This window comes from Thalassophryne amazonica, chromosome 17, assembly GCF_902500255.1.
Source record: "Thalassophryne amazonica chromosome 17, fThaAma1.1, whole genome shotgun sequence".
NCBI classification, from domain to species: domain Eukaryota; kingdom Metazoa; phylum Chordata; class Actinopteri; order Batrachoidiformes; family Batrachoididae; genus Thalassophryne; species Thalassophryne amazonica.
The window spans coordinates 66,749,130-66,774,940 of NC_047119.1; the positions used below are offsets into that span (position 1 = coordinate 66,749,130).

Sequence of the window (25,811 nt, forward strand, 5' to 3'; positions counted from 1 at the left end):
TCCCTGAGTTACTGGACAAGATCGGATCCACCATGGCAAGATTCAGCAACACAAAATTAAGACCTAACCTCTGCGCAATGTGAAATCAAACGAAATCAATCTTAAAAGCTGCAAATTGATTCCAGTTCTCAGTAATCGTCTTTGCTAGTGCTTAACCCTAACAGAAGATGCAAACCTCTGCTCTCTACAAGCATGTTAGTACAAACTGCTGCATCCACTCCAGACAACGGTCATGATATCACAAAATAAGACATTATGAGTCATCCCAGCACTGGCCATGTGGCGTGACAGCAGTGACTGTGGACAGGTCCATAGTAATTTGAGCCATGGAGACGTAAAGACAGCTGTGCTGCTCCTCATCACAAACATCTGGAAACTGAACCAGGTCTGATTTATGTAAACCCATTAAAAAAAAAGAGAAAGAAATCCTCCCATACTATCAATGGAGGACTGTTGGAAAAAGGGAGGAGGGGATGATAATAATAATAAATTTAGTTGCTAATTCCATTTAAAAGTATCAAGCATAACAGAATCAAATTTTGAAGGTAAAAAGTTTTAAAAAGAATCAACACCAGCTTAAAATCTTATTGTACTGAATAGTTTAATATTGAATAATAATCTCACATTTGCAGGAATACTATCTTCATTGCAAAACCGCTCTTTGCGGCCTTTGTATAGCTGTTGTCACTGTCACTCAATAACACTGGTATACAAATACTCAGAAGTTGTCTGCTTCAGAAATCAAATGTGCTATTTATTATGGATTTTGGCATGTTGAATTCAAATATGACAATAACAACGGCTAAATGGCTACTGTTTCCAAGATATACAAGGTTTTACATTTTGTGTCTACATAATTATTTTGTGTTAACAGTAACATGAACAATCATAAACATGGGTCTTTATTATGTTTCTCTGACTGCTTGTATAATATTTCACCTGTTCTCTTTTTGTAACACTTTAAAAAAATTAGTCATTAAAAAAAGTCACTTAAAAAATTTATATTAATCCTCAGTAACACAGTAGTAGCATTTCTTAAAATTAAGCCAATCAACAATTTCAAACAACATTTTCATTCTCCATGGCCCAAAATTAGTAAAGTTTGACCATCTTTATTTCAGAAGCATTTTGGCTGTAGACCAATGCAATCAGTGAAAATTAATAAACCACTGCTCTGTGTAAACACGGTAACTGTACCTTGACAGCGTCCTCACTGCCGGCACAAGCTCCCCTCTGGATCAGGGCGTTACCAGTGTCAATGACACCTCGAATTCGGTCCGCATTGGCGTGCAGCTCAGCTTCAAAGGCCTGATGTTTCTGATGCTTACTCTGACAGAACAAAAAGGAAGCACATGGACACAGAGAGTATGAAAACCACATAGTAAGATTCTGTGGGTCTGTTAATGGGAAAAAGTCCACCAGCTGTGAAACTGAAGACTAATAACTCTGTCGTGGATACAAAGTGGATTCAGTCATTTAAATTGCATTCTGTGTCCAGCAGCAGAGTCTCATGGACGTCTTTGGAGTCTCTCTCTCACTTCTTTTCTTTAACGTTTTTCCCGAGACTGATCTTTTTTTTTTTTTTGCAGTAGCTTTATATCTGACAATGTAGGAGCTTTTATTTGTCAAACATTGGCAGAAATCAACTGTAAACGATGAATATCAGTTTGTACAAATGTAACATCTGTTTATTTTTATTGGGTGGGTGACAGAGAGAAAGTGAGAAATCTAAAAATGAACGTGTGCACCCTGACTAAACAAAATCTCTCTCTCACATCTGGCAGGCTGCACTCTCGTGCGTCTCTGCTGGAAACTGGATCAGCTGCAAGTCCACGACTGAGCCGAACCATGACAGAGTGAAATTATTCAGCACAAAAGCAGAAATTAAGTCAGTTTTTGTCTCCTCTTTAGCTGATAACCATTATGGACACTATTTTGTTTTAAATAATTGTTTAAATGAAAAACAGCACCTCCAAAAATAACATTATTAATCTTTTCAAATATTGCTTGTCCATGAACTCTTAAATCCTAAAGGCCCTGTCACACCTTGACGATTTAGCGTGCGTATGCTGACCATATTAAAAACACTGGCACACGCTGGCATACATCTAATAAATTAATGCAGCTGTCACACCTTGCCGATTAACGAGCATATGCCGACAGCCCCGTTTACACCCAGTGGTTCAGGTTGGTACTGCACGGTGTGGTGCCGAGCAGAAACAGTAATTTAACATTATTTTATTTTTTAATTTTCATTTTGATCTTGGTGGACCATTTTCATTGTGTACAGAATGCTGATGAGTGGACTGGCTGTGGTAAACGCTGCCGTGAATGAATGGAGTGCTGTGACTCTTTAAACTTTTAAAGCGCCGAGCGGCTGCCTTCAGCTCCGCTGATCAGACCTGATCAGATCATCACAGACCTGAATAATGAAACGCAACGCTGTGATGAATGAAACTTTTAAAGCGCCAGTCGACGGTAATCAGGTGTGATCTGAATGAAGTGCTGACCTGTCGGTGTGGTGATCAGCGCTTTAAATGTTTAAACAGTGCATTAATCAGGTGTGACCACACCTAATCGATCAGGTCGTCTGACGATCACACCACAGCGATGACACTTTAAAGAGTTACAGTGCATTAATCAGGTGATCGATCGATTAGGTCGTCTGACAATCACATGACAATGACGGCGCTTCAAAAGTTTAAATCATCACAGCACTTCTGTGTGATCACTTTGCATGACACCGGCATGAGAAATGCACCTGGAGCAGAAAAAAAAAAAAAAAAACACAGAGCGTAAGAGAGTAAATTACAAGAAACATATGCCAACAATCACATAACTTACCTACAACTTATGTCCCGCATGTGTGGGACCTATGAATCACATGCTGGCATGCGTTGAAAATTTTCAGCATGCCCAAAATGTTTTGAGGAGCTCAGCTTATTAGGACGTCCATCAGCAAGCTTCAGCATGTTTCCACGTGCTTTAGCATGCGCTTAACTTAAAAAAAAAACAAAAAAAACTTAGTCTTAACTTATTGGACTTACGCCAGCATTTTTTAATATGATTGGTATATGCTGGCTGCAGGGGTGTTGGTCAAGTGGTTAATGCGCTTGGTTTCAGTGCAGAAGGTTCCGGGTTCAAATCACACCCCTGCCACATTTCTCCATGTAATGTGGAGTTGTGTCAGGAAGGGCATCTGGCATAAAACCTGTGCCAATTCAACATGCAGATCCACCTTGGATTTGCTGTGGCGACACTGAGTGCAAACAAGGGAGCAGCCGAAGGGACTTACTTATTGGTATATGCTGGCTAAATCGTCAAGGTGTGACGGGGCCTTTAGTTTTTGGAGTTTCTGTTTTTTCACGTGGATAGAAAGAAATTACCTTATTATGGCAAATGTGAATTAACATTAAAAAAAGGGCTGGGCAATACTGCAAAAATATCACAATGTCCCGCCATCCTCCTCTCACCCATATCAATCAATATCATTTTTTAAGTCATGATAGATACCTTAATAATGCCTGAGGGTTCATAGTTCAACCTCAGAATGTTGCCTTGTAACTTAATTCAATAAAGTAAATAAAACAAGAAGATGGCAGTTTTTCCAAATTTGCTGCATTTTCAATCATGGGTGGCACCAAATGGCATTCTGTCTTAATCACTTCCTCAATTTTAAGTGCTGCAAACCACTTCCATACACCCAATGTGTTATTTTGAGCTTTTCTTGTGGAAGATCAGGATGGAAAGTGCCCGTTACACTTACGAGTTGCTTCACTGTGAGTTCAGTAGTAAACCATTGCTAGTCTCAGTTCACGCAAGAGACCCGCATTGTCTTCATTTTGTCATCCTGCCATAAGTGTAAGTGTGCCTATAACCCTTTCACGGGCACTTTTGTGCCTCTTGCTGGTTACGCTCATGGCACACGCACAAAAAATTAGAGAATGACTGGCTGTTCTCCCATTTGTTTGTCATCTTTAGTGACATAACTTTCATCATCATCAGTTATTGTTATTGTTATAGTTTTATCCCCCAGCCCGACAATGAAAACAACAACATATATTAAACACAGAACATCAATTTGCTGGACAGACGGGACAAACACAGAATGCGATACAGTGGACAACATCAGCAACACAAATGACTCAGAAAACCTACGAGGAAGAGTCACTCAGAAAGGTGCTTCAGAATTGTGCAATTTATATCTCTGTGCACAGTCTGTTCTACTGTGATATATTCAGGGTTTGATTTTAGCGGTTACCCGGGAACCCGTGGCACCCTACTTTGGGGGCGGGCACACAACTCTTTACATTCCCGACTGGAATCCACCTTTTTTATTTCATAACTGTACAGAAATCTATCAAATTTGGACAAAATTTGCGCAGAATTTGACTTTCTGAGACCGACACATACACAAAACATCATCAAAAAATGTTCTTCTCCTCTGTTTGTAATGCCGCGTTTTATTATACACAGATCAAATGGAGCGTTTTTGAGGGAAGAGCGAACAGCAGCCAGCGGAGAGTTTTTTTTTTATTTCTCTACATGCGCGCGCGAGCAAATCATCCGTGAAGATTATTTTATTTTTTAACTACACAGATGTATAATAAAAGCAAATGGTGACTGGTTTATAAACACAATTATGACAGAGTTTTTGAGGGAAGAGCGAACAGCAGCCAGCAGAGTTTTTTTTATTTTTTATTTATTTCTCTACGTGCGCGCGCGAGCAAATCATCCCTGAAGATTATTTTATTTATCAACTACACAGATGTATAATAAAAGCAAATGGTGACTGGTTTATAAACACAATTATGACAGAGTTTTTGAGGGAAGAGCTGCCTTAGATTCTGAGCTTAATTCTGATTCTGAGGAAGAACACCTTGAAGTGCTGCAGAGAATGGCAGATGACCATGATGACTGCTAATAGATTTTCTGTAATCACAACAAGTGTAATCAACACTCATGGCAGCCATGATTGTTAATGGGCTGGATGTTTAATAAAACATCGGCAGCTGAGATGACCCCAAGCCAATCTGCCTGTGCATATTGGCACGGGGTCATCTCAGCTTCTGACAAGGTTAGAAAATTTCAAAATTTCAGAAGATATTACTCCAAAAACACAAAAATTCCCTTCCATAATTTCATCCTGTCTGATGAAGGGTGAGGCCCGAAACGTCACCTTTGGTGTGTTATTAAAGGCTTGTTTGGGAGCTAACTGGCTGTGCGGATCTCTTTCGTTTTTTGTTCTTCCATAATTTCACCCCAAATCTGCCCCAGATATCACCAGAATGCACAATTTGCATCCTTTTATATCAAAATTTTGTGGGGGGCATGCCCCCAGACCCCCCTAGTTGCTTTGCCGCTATGCTGCGTAGCAGTAGGTTTGGTACCGAACTTTTCTGAGGGGCACCAAACTTTTCAGATTTTGGTGCCCTTAAGGCACACAACTATTTATTCTAAAAGGCAAACCCTGGATATATTCCATCTTTTTTTCATGCCACTAAGCTCAAATTTAACTTTGCTTCTTCTCAAAGATCAAAATCTTATTTGAACAGTCTGTTTCCACTATGTCTAAAGAACAGTGATTATAAAGTAAATTAGGCCTATAAAGGAAAATTATTTCACACAGACTGCCTTTACGTTGTCTTCTGTGCACGGAAGAATTTTCCACAACAAAAGTAATAAAGTGAACTTCAGTCACTTTATGATATGCTCATATCAATAAAATCAGCTGTAATACTGTGATATCTCACAGAAAGAAAGGCACCATATTTTCCAGACTATAAGCTACTTGTATTTCCAAGAATCTTGCATGTCCAAAAATATAATGTACTATCACCTATGGCCACAAGATTTAATTAATTTTAATTTAATTTATTTCATTTATATAGCGCCAAATCACAACAAAGTTGCCTCAAGGTGCTTCAAGGTGCTCAAGGTGTTGTGTGGGCCGCTGAAGAGGAGGTCATGCCGTTCGGCCTCACCAACGCCCCCACGACGTTCCAAGCCTTGGTTAACGACGTCTTGCAGGACTTCCTGCACCGATTCGTCTTCGTATATCTGGACGATATTCTCATCTTTTCTCCGGATTCTGAGACCCATGTCCAGCATGTACGTCAGGTCCTGCAGCGGTTGTTAGAGAACCGACTGTTTGTGAAGGGCGAGAAGTGCGAGTTTCACCGCACGTCTTTGTCCTTCCTGGGGTTTATCATCTCCTCTAACTCCGTCGCCCCTGATCCGGCCAAGGTTGCGGCGGTGAGAGATTGGCCCCAACCAACAAGCCGTAGGAAGCTGCAACAGTTCCTCGGCTTCGCTAATTTCTATAGGAGGTTCATTAAGGGCTACAGTCAAACAATCAATCAATTTTTTTATATAGCGCCAAATCACAACAAACAGTTGCCCCAAGGCGCAGTCAGGTAGTTAGCCCCCTGACAACCCTGACCTCTCCAAAAGTCCCCTTCACCTGGTCGGATCGGTGCGAAGCCGCGTTCAAGGAGTTGAAACGACGGTTCTCTACTGCGCCAGTTTTGGTGCAGCCCGACCCTAGCCGCCAGTTCATGGTTGAGGTGGACGCCTCTGACTCAGGGATAGGAGCCGTGCTGTCCCAGAGCGGAGAGACCGATAAGGTACTTCACCCGTGTGCCTACTTTTCACGCAGGTTGACCCCGGCTGAACGGAACTATGACGTCGGCAATCGAGAACTCCTTGCGGTGAAAGAGGCTCTTGAAGAGTGGAGACATCTGTTGGAGGGAACGTCCGTGCCATTCACGGTTTTCACTGACCACCGGAACCTGGAGTATATCAGGACCGCCAAGCGGCTGAACCCCAGGCAAGCCCGCTGGTCACTGTTCTTCGGCCGTTTTGACTTCCGGATCACCTACCGCCCCGGGACCAAAAACCAGAGATCGGATGCCTTGTCCCGGGTGCATGAAGACGAAGTCAAAACGGAGTTGTCGGATCCACCGGAACCTATCATCCCGGAGTCCGCTATCGTGGCCATCCTCACCTGGGACGTAGAGAAAACCGTCCGGGAGGCCCTGGCACGGAGCCCGGATCCCGGAACTGGGCCGAAGAACAAACTTTACGTCCCACCAGAGGCCAGGGCTGCAGTCCTGGACTTCTGTCACGGCTCTAAGTTCTCCTGTCATCCAGGGGTGCGTAGGACCGTGGCAGTTGTCCGGCAGCGCTTCTGGTGGGCGTCCCTGGAGGCCGACGTCCGGGATTATATCCAGGCCTGCACCACCTGCGCCAGGGGCAAGGATGACCACCGCAGGGCATCGGGACTGCTCCAGCCGCTGCCTGTGCCTCATCGCCCCTGGTCCCACATCGGCCTGGATTTTGTCACGGGCCTCCCGCCGTCCCAGGGCAACACCACCATCCTCACGATAGTGGACCGATTCTCCAAGGCGGCCCACTTCGTGGCCCTCCCGAAGCTCCCGACTGCCCAGGAGACAGCAGACCTCCTGGTCCACCACGTCGTCCGGCTGCATGGGATTCCAACAGACATCGTCTCCGATCGCGGTCCCCAGTTCTCCTCGCAAGTCTGGAGGAGCTTCTGCCGGGAACTGGGGGCCACAGTGAGTCTCTCGTCCAGGTATCATCCTCAGACCAACGGGCAAGCAGAACGGGTGAATCAGGAGGTGGAACAGGCCCTGCGCTGCGTGACGGCCGCGCACCCGGCGGCCTGGAGTACCCATTTGGCCTGGATCGAGTACGCCCATAACAGCCAGGTGTCTTCAGCCACCGGCCTCTCCCCTTTTGAGGTGTGTCTGGGGTATCAGCCCTCGTTGTTTCCGGTGGTTGAGGGAGAGGTCGGTGTGCCCTCGGTCCAGGCCCACCTGCGGAAGTGCCGTCGGGTGTGGCGCGCCGCCCGTTCTGCTTTGCTAAAGGCCCGGACGAGGGCAAAAGCCCATGCAGACCGTCGGCGGACCCCGGCCCTTGCGTATCGGCCAGGGCAGGAGGTGTGGTTGTCCACAAAGGACATTCCCCTAAGAGTGGACTCCCCCAAACTACAGGACCGTTACATCGGCCCCTTCAAAATCCCTAAGGTCATCAGTCCAGCCGCAGTGAGGCTTCAGCTTCCGGCCTCACTGCGGATCCATCCTGTTTTCCATGTGTCCCGGATAAAGCCGCATCACACCTCACCCCTCTGTGCTCCGGGTCCGGCGCCGCCTCCTGCCCGGATCATCGATGGCGAGCCGGCTTGGACTGTGCGCCGGCTCTTGGATGTCCGTAGGATGGGCCGGGGCTTCCAGTATTTGGTGGACTGGGAGGGGTACGGCCCCGAAGAACGCTCCTGGGTGAAGAGGAGCTTCATCCTGGACCCGGCCCTCCTGGCCGATTTCTACCGCCGCCACCCGGACAAGCCTGGTCGGGCGCCAGGAGGCGCCCGTTGAGGGGGGGGTCCTGTTGTGTGGGCCGCTGAAGAGGAGGTACTGCTGGCCCACCACCACCAGAGGGCGCCCTGTCTGGAGTGTGGGCTCCAGGCACCAGAGGGCGCTGCCGCCTCACAGGAGCAGCCGGGCTGACAGCTGTCACTTATCGCCTACAACAGCTGTCACCAATCATCTGATCAGCAGTGGTATATCAGCAGGACGACATCTCCACCTCTTTGCCGAGATATCGCTCTACCAAGGAGGTAACATACTCAGCCGACTTTGTTGTCTTCCTGACAGGAATACCTGTTACTTTGTGTGTTGGATAGCAGATATTTTGTTTCCTTTTTTCCGACGAGAGGTGGAGGTGGTTTTCCACCATACGTGTTGCTGGGTGCAGACGCACCCACATCTAACTGTTTTTGTTCCTCGCCAGCAGTACCAGATCCGACAAGCGGAGGCAGTGGCCACCTGGGAGTTCGGGACTTGGCGGCTCCAGTATTCCCGGGGTTCGGTGGCGGAGGAAATCGTGTGGTTCAGGTTCTGCTTTGGACAGACGTCTCTTATCTTCGAGCCTGCCCACGCGACACATTTTTGTGAATTGACTTCACTGACTATTATTGTAATCTGCTGTGTTTGTTGTGCTTATTCACAACAGTAAAGTGTTGTTATTTGACTTCCTCCATTGTCCGTTCATTTGCGCCCCCTGTTGTGGGTCCGTGTCACTACACTTTCCCAACACAAGGTGCTAGTGTATTATATCAGATGTCAGGAAAACTGTAATGAACACTACATAGGTGAGACTAAGCAACCTTTACACAAGAGGCTATACCAGCACCGCAGAGAGGTCGCCAGTGGACCTCAGTCTGCAGTTCATCTCCACCTGAAAGACACTAACCACACGTTTGAGGACAAGGAAGTTAAAATCTTAGCCAGAGAGAAGAAATGGTTTGAGAGAGGGGTCAAGGAAGCATTCTTTGTAAAACAGTTGAAACCCAGCCTTAACCAGGGAGGGGGTCTCAGACACGCTTTGTCCCCTGTTTACAATGGGGTACTCAGGTCAAAGCAGTTTCAGTCTTTTGTTCATGATAATGAGTCATTCACGTCATCAGGAGAGTCGTCAAGGGAGCCATTAGGGGAGGCTTCCATCCCGTCATTAGGAGAGTGCTAACTAGAGCACAATAGGTGCTAATTAGAGCTACTGTTTAGTCACTAGCCTATAGCAGTCGGCCTTTCGGTAGGAGGGGTCTGGTTAGGTTAAAAAACTCCAGCTTTTGTTGGCTTCTGGTTTATTCTTCTCTACAAGAGTCAAGACAGAAGTCAGACTACCAGAGCAAGAATTTTAGCTGAGGAAGCTTCTGTGATTTGAAGCGAAACGTCCTCACGTCAAGCAACCCAGTCCAGTCGAAGATTCAAGCTTCTCTACTGTGCTTCACACAAGTACAGTCTAACCTTACTAACCCCTAGAGCAAGCACACAGGTGACAGTGGTAAGGAAAAACTCCCTCTGATGGTTTGAAGAAGAAACCTCATGCAGACCAGACTCAAAGGAGTGACCCTCTGCTTGGGCCATGCTACCAACACGATTATCAATACGAATAGACAGGAAATTTTGGGAGTCAATGCTGGTGCACAGGACAAGAGGCTTGCAGAAGAAAACACCCACTCTTATCTCTGCATAGAGCCGCACCTCAAACAGACAAAACAGAATCAGGGGGCCTAAGATGGACCCCTGTGGAACCCCAAATTTGAGGTCACTAAGGTTAGAGGTCGTGTTATTGTACAAAACACAGTGGGAATGACTGGTCAGGTATGATGTCAACCATGCAAGGGCACGCCCATTAATCCCAAAATAATTCTTCAGCCTATGAGTAGAATATGATGATCCATGGTATCAAATGCAGCACTAAGATCTAACAGCACCAGAACGGTCGTGGTGTCTGAATCCATTGTAAGCAGAAGATCATTCACCACTTTAGTGAGAGCCATCTCTGTGGAATGATATTTTCTAAAAGCAGACTGCAGTGGCTCAAAAAGATTACTCTCAGTAAGGTAGTGATCAGTTAGCTGTTGAGTCTAATAATAGATTAAATGCAGTGTTGAGGCTGTCATTCTGAGCATCTGAGTGGATGTTAAAATCGCCCACTATAATTATCTTATCTGAACCAAGCACTAAGTCAGACAAAAGGTCTGAAAATTCACAGAGAAACTCACAGTAACGACCAGGTGGACGATAGATAATAACAAATAAAACTGGTTTTTGGGACTTCCAATTTGGATGGACAAGACTAAGAGTCAAGCTTTCAAATGAATTAAAGCTCTGTCTGGGTTTTTGATTAATTAATAAGCTGGAATGGAAGATTGCTGCTAATCCTCCGCCTCGGCCCGTGCTACGAGCATTCTGGCAGTTAGTGTGACTCGAGGGTGTTGACTCATTTAAACTAACATACAACCCCTGGCAAAAATTATGGAATCACCGGCCTCGGAGGATGTTCATTCAGTTGTTTAATTTTGTAGAAAAAAAGCAGATCACAGACATGACACAAAACTAAAGTCATTTCAAATGGCAACTTTCTGGCTTTAAGAAACACTATAAGAAATCAAGAAAAAAGTTTGTGGCAGTCAGTAACAGTTACTTTTTTAGACCAAGCAGAGGAAAAAAAATATGGAATCACTCAATTCTGAGGAAAAAATTATGGAATCACCCTGTAAATTTTCATCCCCAAAACTAACACCTGCATCATATCAGATCTGCTCGTTAGTCTGCATCTAAAAAGGAGTGATCACACCTTGGAGAGCTGTTGCACCAAGTGGACTGACATGAATCATGGCTCCAACACAAGAGATGTCAATTGAAACAAAGGAGAGGATTATCAAACTCTTAAAAGAGAGTAAATCATCACGCAATGTTGCAAAAGATGTTGGTTGTTCACAGTCAGCTGTGTCTAAACTCTGGACCAAATACAAACAACATGGGAAGGTTGTTAAAGGCAAACATACTGGTAGACCAAGGAAGACATCAAAGCGTCAAGACAGAAAACTTAAAGCAATATGTCTCAAAAATCGAAAAATGTACAACAAAACAAATGAGGAACGAATGGGAGGAAACTGGAGTCAATGTCTGTGACCGAACTGTAAGAAACCGCCTAAAGGAAATGGGATTTACATACAGAAAAGCTAAATGAAAGCCATCATTAACACCTAAACAGAAAAAAAACAAGGTTACAATGGGCTAAGGAAAAGCAATTGTGGACTGTGGATGACTGGATGAAAGTCATATTCAGTGATGAATCTCAAATCTGCACTGGGCAAGGTGATGATGCTGGAACTTTTGTTTGGTGCCTTTCCAATGAGATTTATAAAGATGACTGCCTGAAGAGAACATGTAAATTTCCACAGTCATTGATGATATGGGGCTGCATGTCAGGTAAAGGCACTGGGGAGATGGCTGTCATTACATCATCAATAAATGCACAAGTTTATGTTGATATTTTGGACAATTGAAAGGATGTTTGAGGATGATATCATTTTTCAAGATGATAATGCATCTTGCCATAGAGCAAAAACTGCAAAAACATTCCTTGCAAAAAGACACATAGGGTCAATGTCATGGCATAGGGTCAATGTCAATGAGCAGATCTGATTTGATGCAGGTGTTAATTTGGGGGATGAAAATTTACAGGGTGATTCCATAATTTTTTCCTCAGAATTGAGTGATTCCATATTTTTTTCCTCTGCTTGGTCTAAAAAAGTAACCGTTACTGACTGCCACAATCTTTTTTCTTGATTTTTTTATAGTGTTTCTTAAAGCCAGAAAGTTGCCATTTGAAATGACTTTAGTTTTGTGTCATGTCTGTGATCTGCTTTTTTTCTACAAAATTAAACAACTGAATGAACATCCTCCGAGGCCGGTGATTCCATAATTTTTGCCAGGGGTTGTATTCATCCTGCTGTAACCAGGTTTCTGTAAGGCAGAATAAATCAATATGTTGATCAATTATTATATCATTTACTAACAGGGACTTAGAAGAGAGAGACCTAATGTTTAATAGACCACATTTAACTGTTTTAGTCTGTGGTGCAGTTGAAGGTGCTATATTATTTTTTCTTTTTGAATTTTTATGCTTAAATAGATTTTTACATGTTATTGGTGGTCTGGGAGCAGGCAGCATCTCTACGGGGATGGGGTAATGAGGGGATGGCAGGGGGAGAGAAGCTGCAGAGAGGTGTGTAAGACTACAACTCTGCTTCCTGGTCCCAACCCTGGATAGTCACGGCTTGGAGGATTTAAGAAAATTGGCCAGAATTCTAGAAATGAGAGCTGCTCCATCCAAAGTGGGATGGATGCCGTCTCTCCTAACAAGACCAGGTTTTCCCCAGAAGCTTTGCCAATTATCTATGAAGCCCACCTCATTTTTTGGACACCACTCAGACAGCCAGAAATTCAAGGAGAACATGCGGCTAAACATGTCACTCCTGGTCCGATTGGGGAGGGGCCCAGAGAAAACTACAGAGTCCGACATTGTTTTTGCAAAGTTACACACCGATTCAATGTTAATTTTAGTGACCTCCGATTGCCGTAACCGAGTGTCATTACTGCCGACGTGAATTACAATCTTACCAAATTTACGCTTAGCCTTAGCCAGCAGTTTCAAATTTCCTCCGATGTCACCTGCTCTGGCCCCCGGAAGACAATTGACTATGGTTGCTGGTGTCGCTAACTTCACATTTCTCAAAACAGAGTCGCCAATAAACAGAGTTTGATCCTCGGCGGGTGTGTCGTCGAGTGGGGAAAAACGGTTAGAAATGTGAACGGGTTGGTGGTGTACACGGGGCTTCTGTTTAGGACTACGCTTCCTCCTCACAGTCACCCAGTCGGCCTGCTTTCCCGGCTGCTCGGGATCTGCCAGAGGGAAACTAATGGCGGCTAAGCTACCTTGGTCCACACCAACTACAGGGGCCTGGCTAGCTGTAGAATTTTCCACGGTGCGGAGCCGAGTCTCCAATTCGCCCAGCCTGGCCTCCAAAGCTACACTTATTACAAGTACCATTATTGCTAAAGGAGGCCGAGGAATAACTAAACATTTCACACCCAGAGCAGAAAAGTGCAGGAGAGACAGGAGAAGCCGCCATGCTAAACCGGCTAAGAGCTAGTAGCTGCGCTAAGCTAGCAGATTCCTAAAAACACACAAAGTGAATAATGTGTAAATAATTTAGAGGTGATTCAGCAGAGGGAGTGCTTTAGTTAAGGCACGTGAAGATTACACTGTGAAACAAATCGTTATCCAATTAACTAGATCAATCTAACTGCACAGATTAAACAGCTAACAGATACAGCAAAACACCGCTGTGCTCCGGAACAGGAAGTGATACAATACCGCAGTGAGAGCCAACCACCAGTAGAGGCAAGCAAGAGCAAAAAAAGGAAAGTAGAGAACAATGAGCTAATGAGAGATTAATAATTTCCAGCACAGCTGGCTGAAGAGTGGGCCACAGGTCCTTAAACAGTTTTGTTGGTATAGGATCAAATAAGCAGGTTGTGCTTTTTGTAGATGTTACGAATTTCATCAGCACGCCTAGTGAGACACTATCAAATTCTGTAAATCTAGATAATACCTCAGTGATGGCATCCACCTCAATAGCAGGGTGTAGTAGCTGTCTTAAGGCATGCTGGGATATGTTTAACCTAATGTCGTCTATTTTCTTCTTGAAATAATCCAAGAAATCTTGCCACTGTATCGAACAAGAACGTTTGAGTTATGCTTGTTTATGTTGGTCAAATCAGAGTAATAGGTCCACTTTGTAGCCATTAGTGCATGCTTGTAGTCCAAGACAGCATCACGCCACGTGAGGTGGAATACTTCTAATTTTGAACTACGCCATTTTCGTTCTAGACCTCTAGCCCTACACTGGAGATCATGCAAGTAATCACTGAATCAAGGTGACTGTGTTTTGTTTTTTTTGGGGGGGGGGGCATGGTTTTCATATAAGTGGCGCAATCATGTCGAGTGTAGTTTTGAGCGTTGAGTTTAAACTGTACACAAGACTGTCTACTGACTGGGCATTTTCCAAACGTGAAGCTAAGATACCAGGCAGTCTAGCTTCGAGTTCAGTTGTAGTTGGGGAGTTGATGCATCACCGCAATGATAAATAAGGTTGACAAGATCTACACCCATGACATCTGAAGGCTATTCTTGTCCACTGAGCTAAATGAGAAGGAGGGGCTGGGTCTTCGAGATGAGCACCTACTTGGCACTTGACTTGTTGCAGTATGTGGGACAGTCACAGCAGAAGAGGAAGGCTAGGCTAAGGTAAGGCTTATGCCTTAATCAGTCATTTCGAAAAGTTTCTTGACATTTAGTGAAGTAAATGTGCACATTTAGCTCTGCATTGTAGTTGTCCCTGCATCCAGGCACTTCTAATGATGCTTTCGTCTGTTCAGTGGTAAAAAGAAGCGGTTTACGCAACAGTTCCTTTTGCATCATTCAAAAAAAAAAAAAAGATGACCCCTCAAAACATGTAAAAACAGAGTCTTGCTTATTATTAGGCCTAACTCTCCTTTATCAACAGTTCAGTCAGTCAGTTCCTTTCACTGATATTATTGAAAAAGCATAGTCCTGTGTGAATAAATGCTAGACTCAAGCTGTTGCAACCTCAAGGGCTGCGCTTGGTGCTTCCAGATTCTTGACCGGGTTCTTTGGTGGAAAAACATTAGTTTTGACGACAGAATCAGTGAGTCCTCAAATGGCAACAACGAAGCACATTTAAAAATGACCCTCCTCAGAATTTACAAATAAAACACAAATGAAAGCCACAAACAACAATGACAACTAAGAGAATAAATGAAAACGAACACACAGCATGAAGCCAAAATTTTACATAAACTCAATTAAACCCAAGATAATAAGAAGCTGATCTACACGGTGCCTACACATATACAGCAAAGTAGTGGCGACATGAACGAGAACCTGCTCGGTTGTTAGTGAGCTAACACACTATTAAAACTTACCAGCAGCTTTGACAGCTACAACAAAAACAGTGAGAGAAACAGAGAAATTCAGCATCATATAACAACAAAAATTAATGGATCTGTCATTTAAAGTGGACTGTTGTAACTTTATTCATTTTTCGTAACATACTCATTTTTCAGCAGTAATCGGTAGTACTGAGGAAGACATTTTTCTGTAACTGCAGATAAGTATCAAACATGGAAAAACAATTACACAATAGCAAGAAGTGCCACCACAGGAGAAAAAATTATCTGTTAATAAGAAGACGGTTTGACACCAAAGTACGAGGTCTATTAGAAAAGTATCCGACCTTATTATTTTTTTCAAAAACCATATGGATTTGAATCACGTGTGATTACATCAGACATGCTTGAACCCTCGTGGGCATGCGAGAGTTTTTTCACGCCTGTCGGTTATGTCATTCGCCTGTGGGCAGTCTTTGAGTGAGGAGTGGCCGACCCACTCGTCGATTTTTTCATTGTTTAGGAATGGCTCAGAGACTGCTGCTTTGTTTGATCAAAATTTTTTCAAAACTGTAAGGCACAACTGAGTGGACCTTTCGATAAATTCAGCTTGTTTTCGGTAAAAATTTTAACGGCTGATGAGAGATTTTGGTCTGGTAGTGTCGCTTTAAGGACGGCCCACGGCGCCTGACGGCGATCCGCGCTTCAAGACGGCAGCGTCTCGCCGTTTCAAGTTGAAAACTTCCACATTTCAGGCTCTGTTGACCCAGTAAGTCGGCAGAGAACAGAGAACTTTCAGAAGAAGTCGGCATGAGGAGTTTATTTGGACATTCCATTGTTAACGGACATTTTGTAATGAAAGAACGTGCGGGCAGAGTCGCATGTCGGGCCGGACCCGACCGCGGGGGGTCGTGACAGGAAAAACACCTCCGTTGGAAACCTTAACGGGCAAGTTAGAACATGCCCAAGCTGTTAAACAATTTCTCAGTTACTCACTTGTTGAAAGCCATCAAAAGCCGCCTGAATTTTACAAATGGTTTTCAACACGGAGGTGTTTTTCCTGTTGCGGCGAACACAGATTCGCCGAGTCGTTTCCGTGACGACTCGGCAAATTTGCGCGCACTTCTTTCATTAAAAAATATCCTTAAACAGTGGAATGTCTGCATAAAGTCCTCATGCCGGCCTCTTCTGAATCTTCTCTGTTCTCTCACAACGTCCTGGGTGAATTAAAATTAATTAGGATGTTTTCAGGTCGAAACAGGCCGACGACGGTTCCTGGAAGCGCTGCAGGACGTCCCGCTCTGTGGGAAGTCCTTACACCAACAGAAACACCCCATAATCTCTCATCAGCCGTTAAACTTTTCACCGAAAACCAGCTTAATTTCTCGAATAGTGTCCACTCGGATATCCCTCACAGGTCCAGAAAAAATTTTGATAAAGCAACGCGCGCCGTCTCGAGCAGCGTGTGAAACAAAGGAATTCAGCCAAGAGGGCGGGACCACATCTCACTCAAGGCCTGCCCACAGGGAAATGACGTCACCGACACGCGTGAAAAAACTCACGCATGCGCACGAGGGTTCAAGCATGATTGGTGGAATCGCACGTCATTCAAATCCATATAGTTTAAAAAAGAAAATAAAAGGGTCGGTTTATTGTCTAATAGACCTCGTACTTTGCATTTAATGCAGTGCACAGGGGTTTCAGTGCGGAAGGTTCCCAGTTCAATCCCCACCCCTGCCACATTTCTCCATGTAATGTGGAGTTATGTCAGGAAGGACATCCGGCATGAAACTGGTGCCAATTCAACACTGAGTGAAAACAAGGCAGCAGCCAAAGGGACTTGCTTTTAGAAACTATGCTATCACACATTTCAGGCCAAATGACACCTGAAATTTATTGAAGTACTTAAAATACAGGAGTCTTGATCTGTTAAAGAATTCAAGGGTAGTTCATTTCAATTCATGTTCATGTTATACACAGGTAATGTAATCATATCTTGTAGTAATAGCAGTAGTAGTACCATCCTGACTGTTTTATGCCAGTAATCAAAATATGTTTACATTTTAAATACAGTAAAACTTGCTTAAACCATTGTGGCAGACCGAACGGTCCCCCCTAAAAAATTGTTCCACCCTGCCTTCATTGCGCATGCATCATTTGGGATCACAGCAGCTCATCTGAGATTGAGTCTCTAAGAATTTGAACACCCTGCGATTTTGCAAGTTCTCCCACTTAGAAATCATGGAGGGGTCTGAAATTTTCATCTTAGGTGCATGTCCACTGTGAGACATAATCAAAAATAAATAAAAAATCCGGAAATCACAATGTATGATTTTTAAATAATTTATTTGTATGTTACTGCTGCAAATAAGTATTTGAACACCTACCAACCAGCAAGAATTCTGGCTCTCACAGACCTGTTAATTTTTCTTTAAGAAGCCCTCTTATTCTGCACTCTTTACCTGTATTAATTGCACCTGTTTGAACTTGTTACCTGTATAAAAGACACCTGTTCACACACTCAATCAATCACACTCCAACCTGTCCACCATAGCCAAGACCAAAGAGCTGTCTAAGGACACCAGGGACAAAACTGTAGACCTGCACAAGGCTGGGATGGACTACAGGAGAACAGGCAAGCAGCTTGGTAGAAGACAACAACTGTTATGATTATTTATTAGAAAGTGGAAGAAACACAAGATAACTGTCAATCTCCCTCAGTCTGGGATTCCATGCAAGATCTCACTTTGTGGGGTAAGGATGATTCTGAGAAAGCTCAGAACTACACAGGAGGACCTGGTCAATGACCTGAAGAGAGCTGGGACCACAGTCACAAAGATTACATTAGTAACACATGATGCTGTCATGGTTTAAAATCCTGCAGGGCAGCAAGGTCCCCCTGCTCAAGCCAGCACATGTCCAGGTCCGTTTGAAGTTCACCAGTGACCATCTGGATGATCCAGAGGAGGCATGGGAGAAGGTCATGTGGTCAGATGAGACCAGAATAGAGCTTTTGCAATCAATTCCACTTACCATGTTTAGAGGATGAGAACAACCCCAAGAAAACCATCCCAACTGTGAAGCATGGGGGTGGAAACATCATACTCTGGGGGTGCTCTTCTGTAAAGGGGACAGGACGACTGCACCGTATTGAAGGGAGAATGGATGGGGTCATGTATTGCGAGATTTTGGCAAATAACCTCCTTCCCTCAGTAAGAGCATTGAAGATGGGTCATGGCTGGGTCTTCCAGCATGACAATGACCCCAAACACACAGCCAGGGCAACTAAGGAGGGGCTCCATAAGAAACATTTCAAGGTCCTGGAGTGGCCTGGCCAGTCTCCAGATCTGAACTCAATAGAAAATCTTTGGAGGGAGCTGAAACTCCAAACCTGAAAGATCTAGAGAAGATCTGTATGGAGGAGTGGACCAAAATCCCTGCTGCAGTGTGTGCAAACCTGGTGAAAAACTACAGGAAACGTTTGACCTCTGTAACTGCAAACAAAGGCTACTGTACCAAATATTAACATTGATTTTCACAGGTGTTCAAATACTTATTTGCAGCAGTAACATACAAATAAATTATTAAAAATCATACATTGTGATTTCCGGATTTTTTTAGATTATGTCTCTCACAGTGGACATGCACCCAAGATGAAAATTTCAGACACCTCCATGATTTCTAAGTGGGAGAACTTGAAAAATCGCAGGTTGTTCAAATACTTATTTTCCTCACTGTAAGCAGAAACAAGGTGGATGAGTTGCTATTGACGCTATGAAATGACGGAGGTGCAGTGAACGCAACATCAGCAGTTCATCTGGCTGCGGCGCTCTGATTGGTGCCCCATCTTTTATGATGAAATAATGCTGAATTTATGTGGAAATGATTGTTATACAAAAGCTTCTGATGTCTGTCATTGAGATAGATGATGACTGGAGTGCAGTTTTAAGCAGAAACTACGTGATAATCGGTGAACCGCGGCTAACGCTCCGAAATGACAGATGCGCAGTGAAGGCAAGGCGGACCATTTGGTTGGTGACACCATCATTGTATAAACTGGATATTAGCACTCACTGGACAAAAGCAAAAGTCCCAATGCTTCTGTATGGTTTTCCATGTAATAAACGCCGCATATACTGAATTTTGTAGAACGGATTTTCGCTCAAAATGCCCCATCCCATTGCAATGCATTCCCATTAAAAACCCCTCGCATGTACCGGACAGAGCAGTCTGGACATGCCCAATCTCAACAGAGGTACAAAATGAAGTTCAGCATGGACACTCACCAATTTGAGTAAAGTGGGTACCGTATTTCCTTGATTAAAAGCCCAAACCATGCTCAGACCCAGCACCTAAACAAGGCAGGGTGTAATTCAAGGCCGGCATGGTGTCAAGTTTCACACATATCCCTGGATGTGATGAACCAAAGACAACCACTTTAGATCAGAGCCTCTGTGTGGCTCTGAACCCTCCCCGCAGCCTGACGTGCACATACTCAATGACAGAGGTCATATTTTAAAAGTTTTTGCAGTGCGTCCACCGATTACATTTCGATCATGGATCAAATACAGAAAAGAAAAAGGAAGAACAGTCCACAAATATGACCAACTTCACTACACAAAGTCAAAAAACTACAAAGACGCTCAAATGATCCTCAATTCATGGAGGGAAATTGCACATACCACAACACTGGTTTGGCGGTTGATGATTGTATAAAGAAGTGGAGCTCATTGAGGGATAAATTGATCCAGAAAAGGACACTGTTCTTGTGGAAAATTGCAATAAGACGCCCACCAACGTGACGGAGAACTTGAAAAAGGGTCATGTGCATGTCAATGTCATTGCACAGCCACAGAGTTAAGGAGTGGCAGAAGCATAAATCAAGCTTTAGGATTTTAAGGTACCACTCCGCAGCTGACTTAGAAAAAAGAGTGACTCGACAAAATATATCCTTTTAATACACATAATGCCCTGCGCTTATTTAAGGCAGGTCTTTATTTTCAAGGTCAGGCATTTAACCCAAGATATACATGAGCCTAATTGGAGTTGGGGATTCCCCGTAGATCAGATCAGATTGTGCGGCGCCTCCTGACTAATTAATCTGTTACATACATATAACAGAATTTGTCCATTTTATACACATAGTGGATTATACATATAACAGATTTAGATAACAGACATAATTCACTGGTCCACCTGAATCCATTATATGCAAGTTTTACTGTATTTCATGTCTGCAGTAGCACATCAAATCTATGCAAGTCTGGCAGCTCTGTGTCGATGTGGAACACTGTACAGTGTTTGAATTTTGGTATTCACCCAGGTCTGTCATGAATAACTTCTTGGTAGCACAGACAGTAGAGTTGGGGACAGCACAACATGATCATTGGTAATGATATAAAAACATTTGTTTTGACTTCTCCATATTATATATATATATATGTACACACACATACATACATACATACATATATTGTAAATATTATTTGTCAATGTTCAGTGAAAGCTTTAAAACAGATATTGTTGTTATCTAAACATTTGACCTCTGAACTATTTTTTTTCCCTGTGGTATTGAATGAAGAATCTAGAATAGAATATATGAGATATAGATAGTATAGAATAGAATCAAGAATATTTCTGTTCATTTTCGTTATTGTGACCACCGTAATTGTAACACCATGAAGCATATGTCACTTTTTTTTATTACCAAAACATGACTGATGATTCACTTTTGACCAGTTATGAAAATGAAGGCTTTTCTTGAACTCTGATCAACTGCATTTGTTATTCCACTGCGTGTTAGCACAACTCAAAGTGAAAGGGATACCTGGATGTTGGTGGGGTCCTTGTATGATTCATCAGTTGCAGTCTGCAGCTTCTCACTGATCCAAGCTTCTATCTCATCCACATCCCTGCTGAACTGCTGCAAAGTTTGTGATTCACCCAGCTTGGAACGCTTTTCAATCATCTGTGCCTTCAGCCGACGCCACCTTACAATCATCAAAACATTTTATCAAAGTTTTTAATAGATGGATGCATGCAAAACCCATCAGTAATTTTTAACAAGAGACCTGACAACACTTTAGTGGCTCTTGCTTGCCTCTACCGGTGGTTGGCTCTCACCGTGGTATTGTATCACTTCCTGTTCTGGAGCACAGCGGTGTTTTGCTGCATCTGTTAGCTGTTTAATCTGCGCAGTTAGATTGATCTAGTTAACTAGATAACGATTTGTTTCACAGTGTAATCTTCATGTGCCTTAACTAAAGCACTCCCTCTGCTGAATCACCTCTAAATTATTTACACATTATTCACTTTGTGTGTTTTTAGGAATCCGCTAGCTTAGCGCAGCTACTAGCTCTTAGCCGATTTAGCATGGCGGCTTCTCCTGTCTCTCCCGCACTTTTCTGCTCTGGGTGTGAAATGTTTAGTTATTCCTCGGCCCCCTTTAGCAGTAATGGTACTTGTAATAAGTGTAGCTTATTCGTAGCTTTGGAGGCCAGGCTGGGCGATTTGGAGACTCGGCTCCGCACCGTGGAAAATTCTACAGCTAGCCAGGCCCCTGTAGTCGGTGCGGACCAAGGTAGCTTAGTTTCCCTCTGGCAGAGCCCCGTGTACACCGCCAACCCGTTCACATTTCTAAGCGTTTTTCCCCACTCGACGACACACCCGCCGAGGATCAAACTCTGGTTATTGGCGACTCTGTTTTGAGAAATGTGAAGTTAGCGACACCAGCAACCATAGTCAATTGTCTTCCGGGGGCCAGAGCAGGCGACATTAAAGGAAATTTGAAACTGCTGGCTAAGGCTAAGCGTAAATTTGGTAAGATTGTAATTCACGTCGGCAGTAATGACACCCGGTTACGCCAATCGGAGGTCACTAAAATTAACATTGAATCGGTGTGTAACTTTGCAAAAACAATTACGGACTCTGTAGTTTTCTCTGGGCCCCTCCCCAATCGGACCGGGAGTGACATGTTTAGCCGCATGTTCTCCTTGAATTGCTGGCAGTCTGAGTGGTGTCCAAAAAATGAGGTGGGCTTCATAGATAATTGGCAAAGCTTCTGGGGAAAACCTGGTCTTGTTAGGAGAGACGGCATCCATCCCACTTTGGATGGAGCAGCTCTCATTTCTAGAAATCTGGCCAATTTTCTTAAATCCTCCAAACCGTGACTATCCAGGGTTGGGACCAGGAAGCAGAGTTGTAGTCTTACACACCTCTCTGCAGCTTCTCTCCCCCTGCCATCCCCTCATTACCCCATCCCTGTAGAGACGGTGCCTGCTCCCAGACCACCAATAGCTAGCAAAAATCTATTTAAGCATGAAAATTCAAAAAGAAAAAATAATATAGCACCTTCAACTGCACCACAGACTAAAACAGTTAAATGTGGTCTATTAAACATTAGGTCTCTCTCTTCTAAGTCCCTGTTAGTAAATGATATAATAATTGATCAACATATTGATTTATTCTGCCTTACAGAAACCTGGTTACAGCAGGATAAATATGTTAGTTTAAATGAGTCAACACCCCCGAGTCACACTAACTGCCAGAATGCTCGTAGCACGGGCCGAGGCGGAGGATTAGCAGCAATCTTCCATTCCAGCTTATTAATTAATCAAAAACCCAGACAGAGCTTTAATTCATTTGAAAGCTTGACTCTTAGTCTTGTCCATCCAAACTGGAAGTCCCAAAAACCAGTTTTATTTGTTATTATCTATCGTCCACCTGGTCGTTACTGTGAGTTTCTCTGTGAATTTTCAGACCTTCTGTCTGACTTAGTGCTTAGCTCAGATAAGATAATTATAACACTGCATTTAATCTATTATTAGACTCAATTGGCTTTGCTCAAAATGTAAATGAGTCCACCCACCACTTTAATCATATCTTCGATCTTGTTCTGACTTATGGTATGGAAATAGAAGACTTAACAGTATTCCCTGAAAACTCCCTTCTGTCTGATCATTTCTTAATAACACTTACATTTACTCTGATGGACTACCCAGCAGTGGGGAATAAGTTTCATTACACTAGAAGTCTTTCAGAAAGCGCTGTAACTAGGTTTAAGGATATGATTCATTCTTTATGTTCTCTAATGCCATATACCAACACAGTGCAGAGTAGCTACCTAAACTCTGTAAGTGAGATAGAGTATCTCGTCAATAGTTTTACATCCTCATTGAAGACAACTTTGGATGCTGTAGCTCCTCTGAAAAAGAGAGCCTTAAATCAGAAGTGCCTGACTCCGTGGTATAACTCACAAACTCGCAGCTTAAAGCAGATAACCCGTACGTTTGAGAGGAAATGGCGTCTCACTAATTTAGAAGATCTTCACTTAGCCTGGAAAAAGAGTCTGTTGCTCTATAAAAAAAGCCCTCCGTAAAGCTAGGACATCTCACTACTCATCACTAATTGAAGAAAATAAGAACAACCCCAGGTTTCTTTTCAGCACTATAGCCAGGCTGACAAAGAGTCAGAGCTCTATTGAGCCGAGTATTCCTTTAACTTTAACTAGTAATAACTTCATGACTTTCTTTGCTAATAAAACTTTAACTATTACAGAAAAAATTACTCATAACCATCCACAAAGACGTATCGTTATCTTTGGCTGCTTTCAGTGATGCCGGTATTTGGTTAGACTCTTTCTCTCCGATTGTTCTGTCTGAGTTATTTTCATTAGTTACTTCCTCCAAACGATCAACATGTCTATTAGACCCCATTCCTACCAGGCTGCTCAAGGAAGCCCTACCATTATTTAATGCTTCGATCTTAAATATGATCAATCTATCTTTATTAGTTGGCTATGTACCACAGGCTTTTAAGGTGGCAGTAATTAAACCATTACTTAAAAAGCCATCACTTGACCCAGCTATCTTAGCTAATTATAGGCCAATCTCCAACCTTCCTTTTCTCTCAAAAATTCTTGAAAGGGTAGTTGTAAAACAGCTAACTGATCATCTGCAGAGGAATGGTCTATCTGAAGAATTTCTGTCAGGTTTTAGAATTCATCATAGTACAGAAACAGCATTAGTGAAGGTTACAAATGATCTTCTTATGGCCTCAGACAGTGGACTCATCTCTGTGCTTGTTCTGTTAGACCTCAGTGCTGCTTTTGATACTGTTGACCATAAAATTTTATTACAGAGATTAGAGCATGCCATAGGTATTAAAGGCACTGCGCTGCAGTGGTTTGAATCATATTTATCTAATAGATTACAATTTGTTCATGTAAATGGGGAATCTTCTTCACAGACTAAGGTTAATTATGGAGTTCCACAAGGTTCTGTGCTAGGACCAATTTTATTCACTTTATACATGTTTCCCTTAGGCAGTATTATTAGACGGCATTGCTTAAATTTTCACTGTTACGCAGATGATACCCAGCTTTATCTATCCATGAAGCCAGAGGACACACACCAATTAGCTCAACTGCAGGATTGTCTTACCGACATAAAGACATGGATGACCTCTAATTTCCTGCTTTGAAACTCAGATAAAACTGAAGTTATTGTACTTGGCCCCACAAATCTTAGAAACATGGTGTCTAACCAGATCCTTACTCTGGATGGCATTACCCTGACCTCTAGTAATACTGAGAGAAATCTTGGAGTCATTTTTGATCAGGATATGTCATTCAATGTGCATATTAAACAAATATGGACTGCTTTTTTGCATTTGCGCAATATCTCTAAAATTAGAAAGGTCTTGTCTCAGAGTGATGCTGAAAAACTAATTCATGCATTTATTTCCTCTAGGCTGGACTACTGTAATTCATTATTATCAGGTTGTCCTAAAAGTTCCCTGAAAAGCCTTCAGTTAATTCAAAATGCTGCAGCTAGAGTGCTGGCAGGGAATAGAAGGAGAGAGCATATCTCACCCGTGTTGGCCTCTCTACATTGGCTTCCTGTTAATTCTAGAATAGAATTTAAAATTCTTCTTCTTACTTATAAGGTTTTGAATAATCAGGTCCCATCTTATCTTAGGGACCTCTTAGTACCATATCACCCCAATAGAGCGCTTCGCTCTCAGACTGCAGGCTTACTTGTAGTTCCTAGGGTTTGTAAGAGTAGAATGGGAGGCAGAGCCTTCAGCTTTCAGGCTCCTCTCCTGTGGAACCAGCTCCCAATTCAGATCAGGGAGACAGACACCCTCTCTACTTTTAAGATTAGGCTTAAAACTTTCCTTTTTGCTAAAGCTTATAGTTAGGGCTGGATCAGGTGACCCTGAACCATCCCTTAGTTATGCTGCTATAGACTTAGACTGCTGGGGGGTTCCCATGATGCACTGAGTGTTTCTTTCTCTTTTTGCTCTGTATGCACCACTCTGCATTTAATCATTAGTGACTGATCTCTGCTCCCCTCCACAGCATGTCTTTTTCCTGGTTCTCTCCCTCAGCCCCTTCCAGTCCCAGCAGAAGACTGCCCCTCCCTGAGCCTGGTTCTGCTGGAGGTTTCTTCCTGTTAAAAGGGA

General features: G+C 43.3%; 1 protein-coding gene across 6 annotated transcripts in view; it reads right to left on the minus strand.

Moving 5' to 3' along the window:
- sptan1 (spectrin alpha, non-erythrocytic 1) overlaps positions 1-25,811 on the minus strand; it is a 118,444-nt gene that overhangs the window by 25,831 nt on the left and 66,802 nt on the right. For 4 of the 6 annotated variants that reach the window (XM_034191683.1, XM_034191682.1, XM_034191684.1 and 1 more), the window contains 3 exons: positions 21,175-21,337; positions 15,384-15,398; positions 1,198-1,329 (listed from right to left, as the gene is read on the minus strand). In XM_034191683.1, coding sequence (XP_034047574.1) covers positions 1,198-1,329; positions 15,384-15,398; positions 21,175-21,337 — 310 coding nt within the window. The remainder of the gene's footprint in view (positions 1-1,197; positions 1,330-15,383; positions 15,399-21,174; positions 21,338-25,811) is intronic. The other 2 variants (XM_034191685.1, XM_034191680.1) reach the window with 1 other exon arrangement.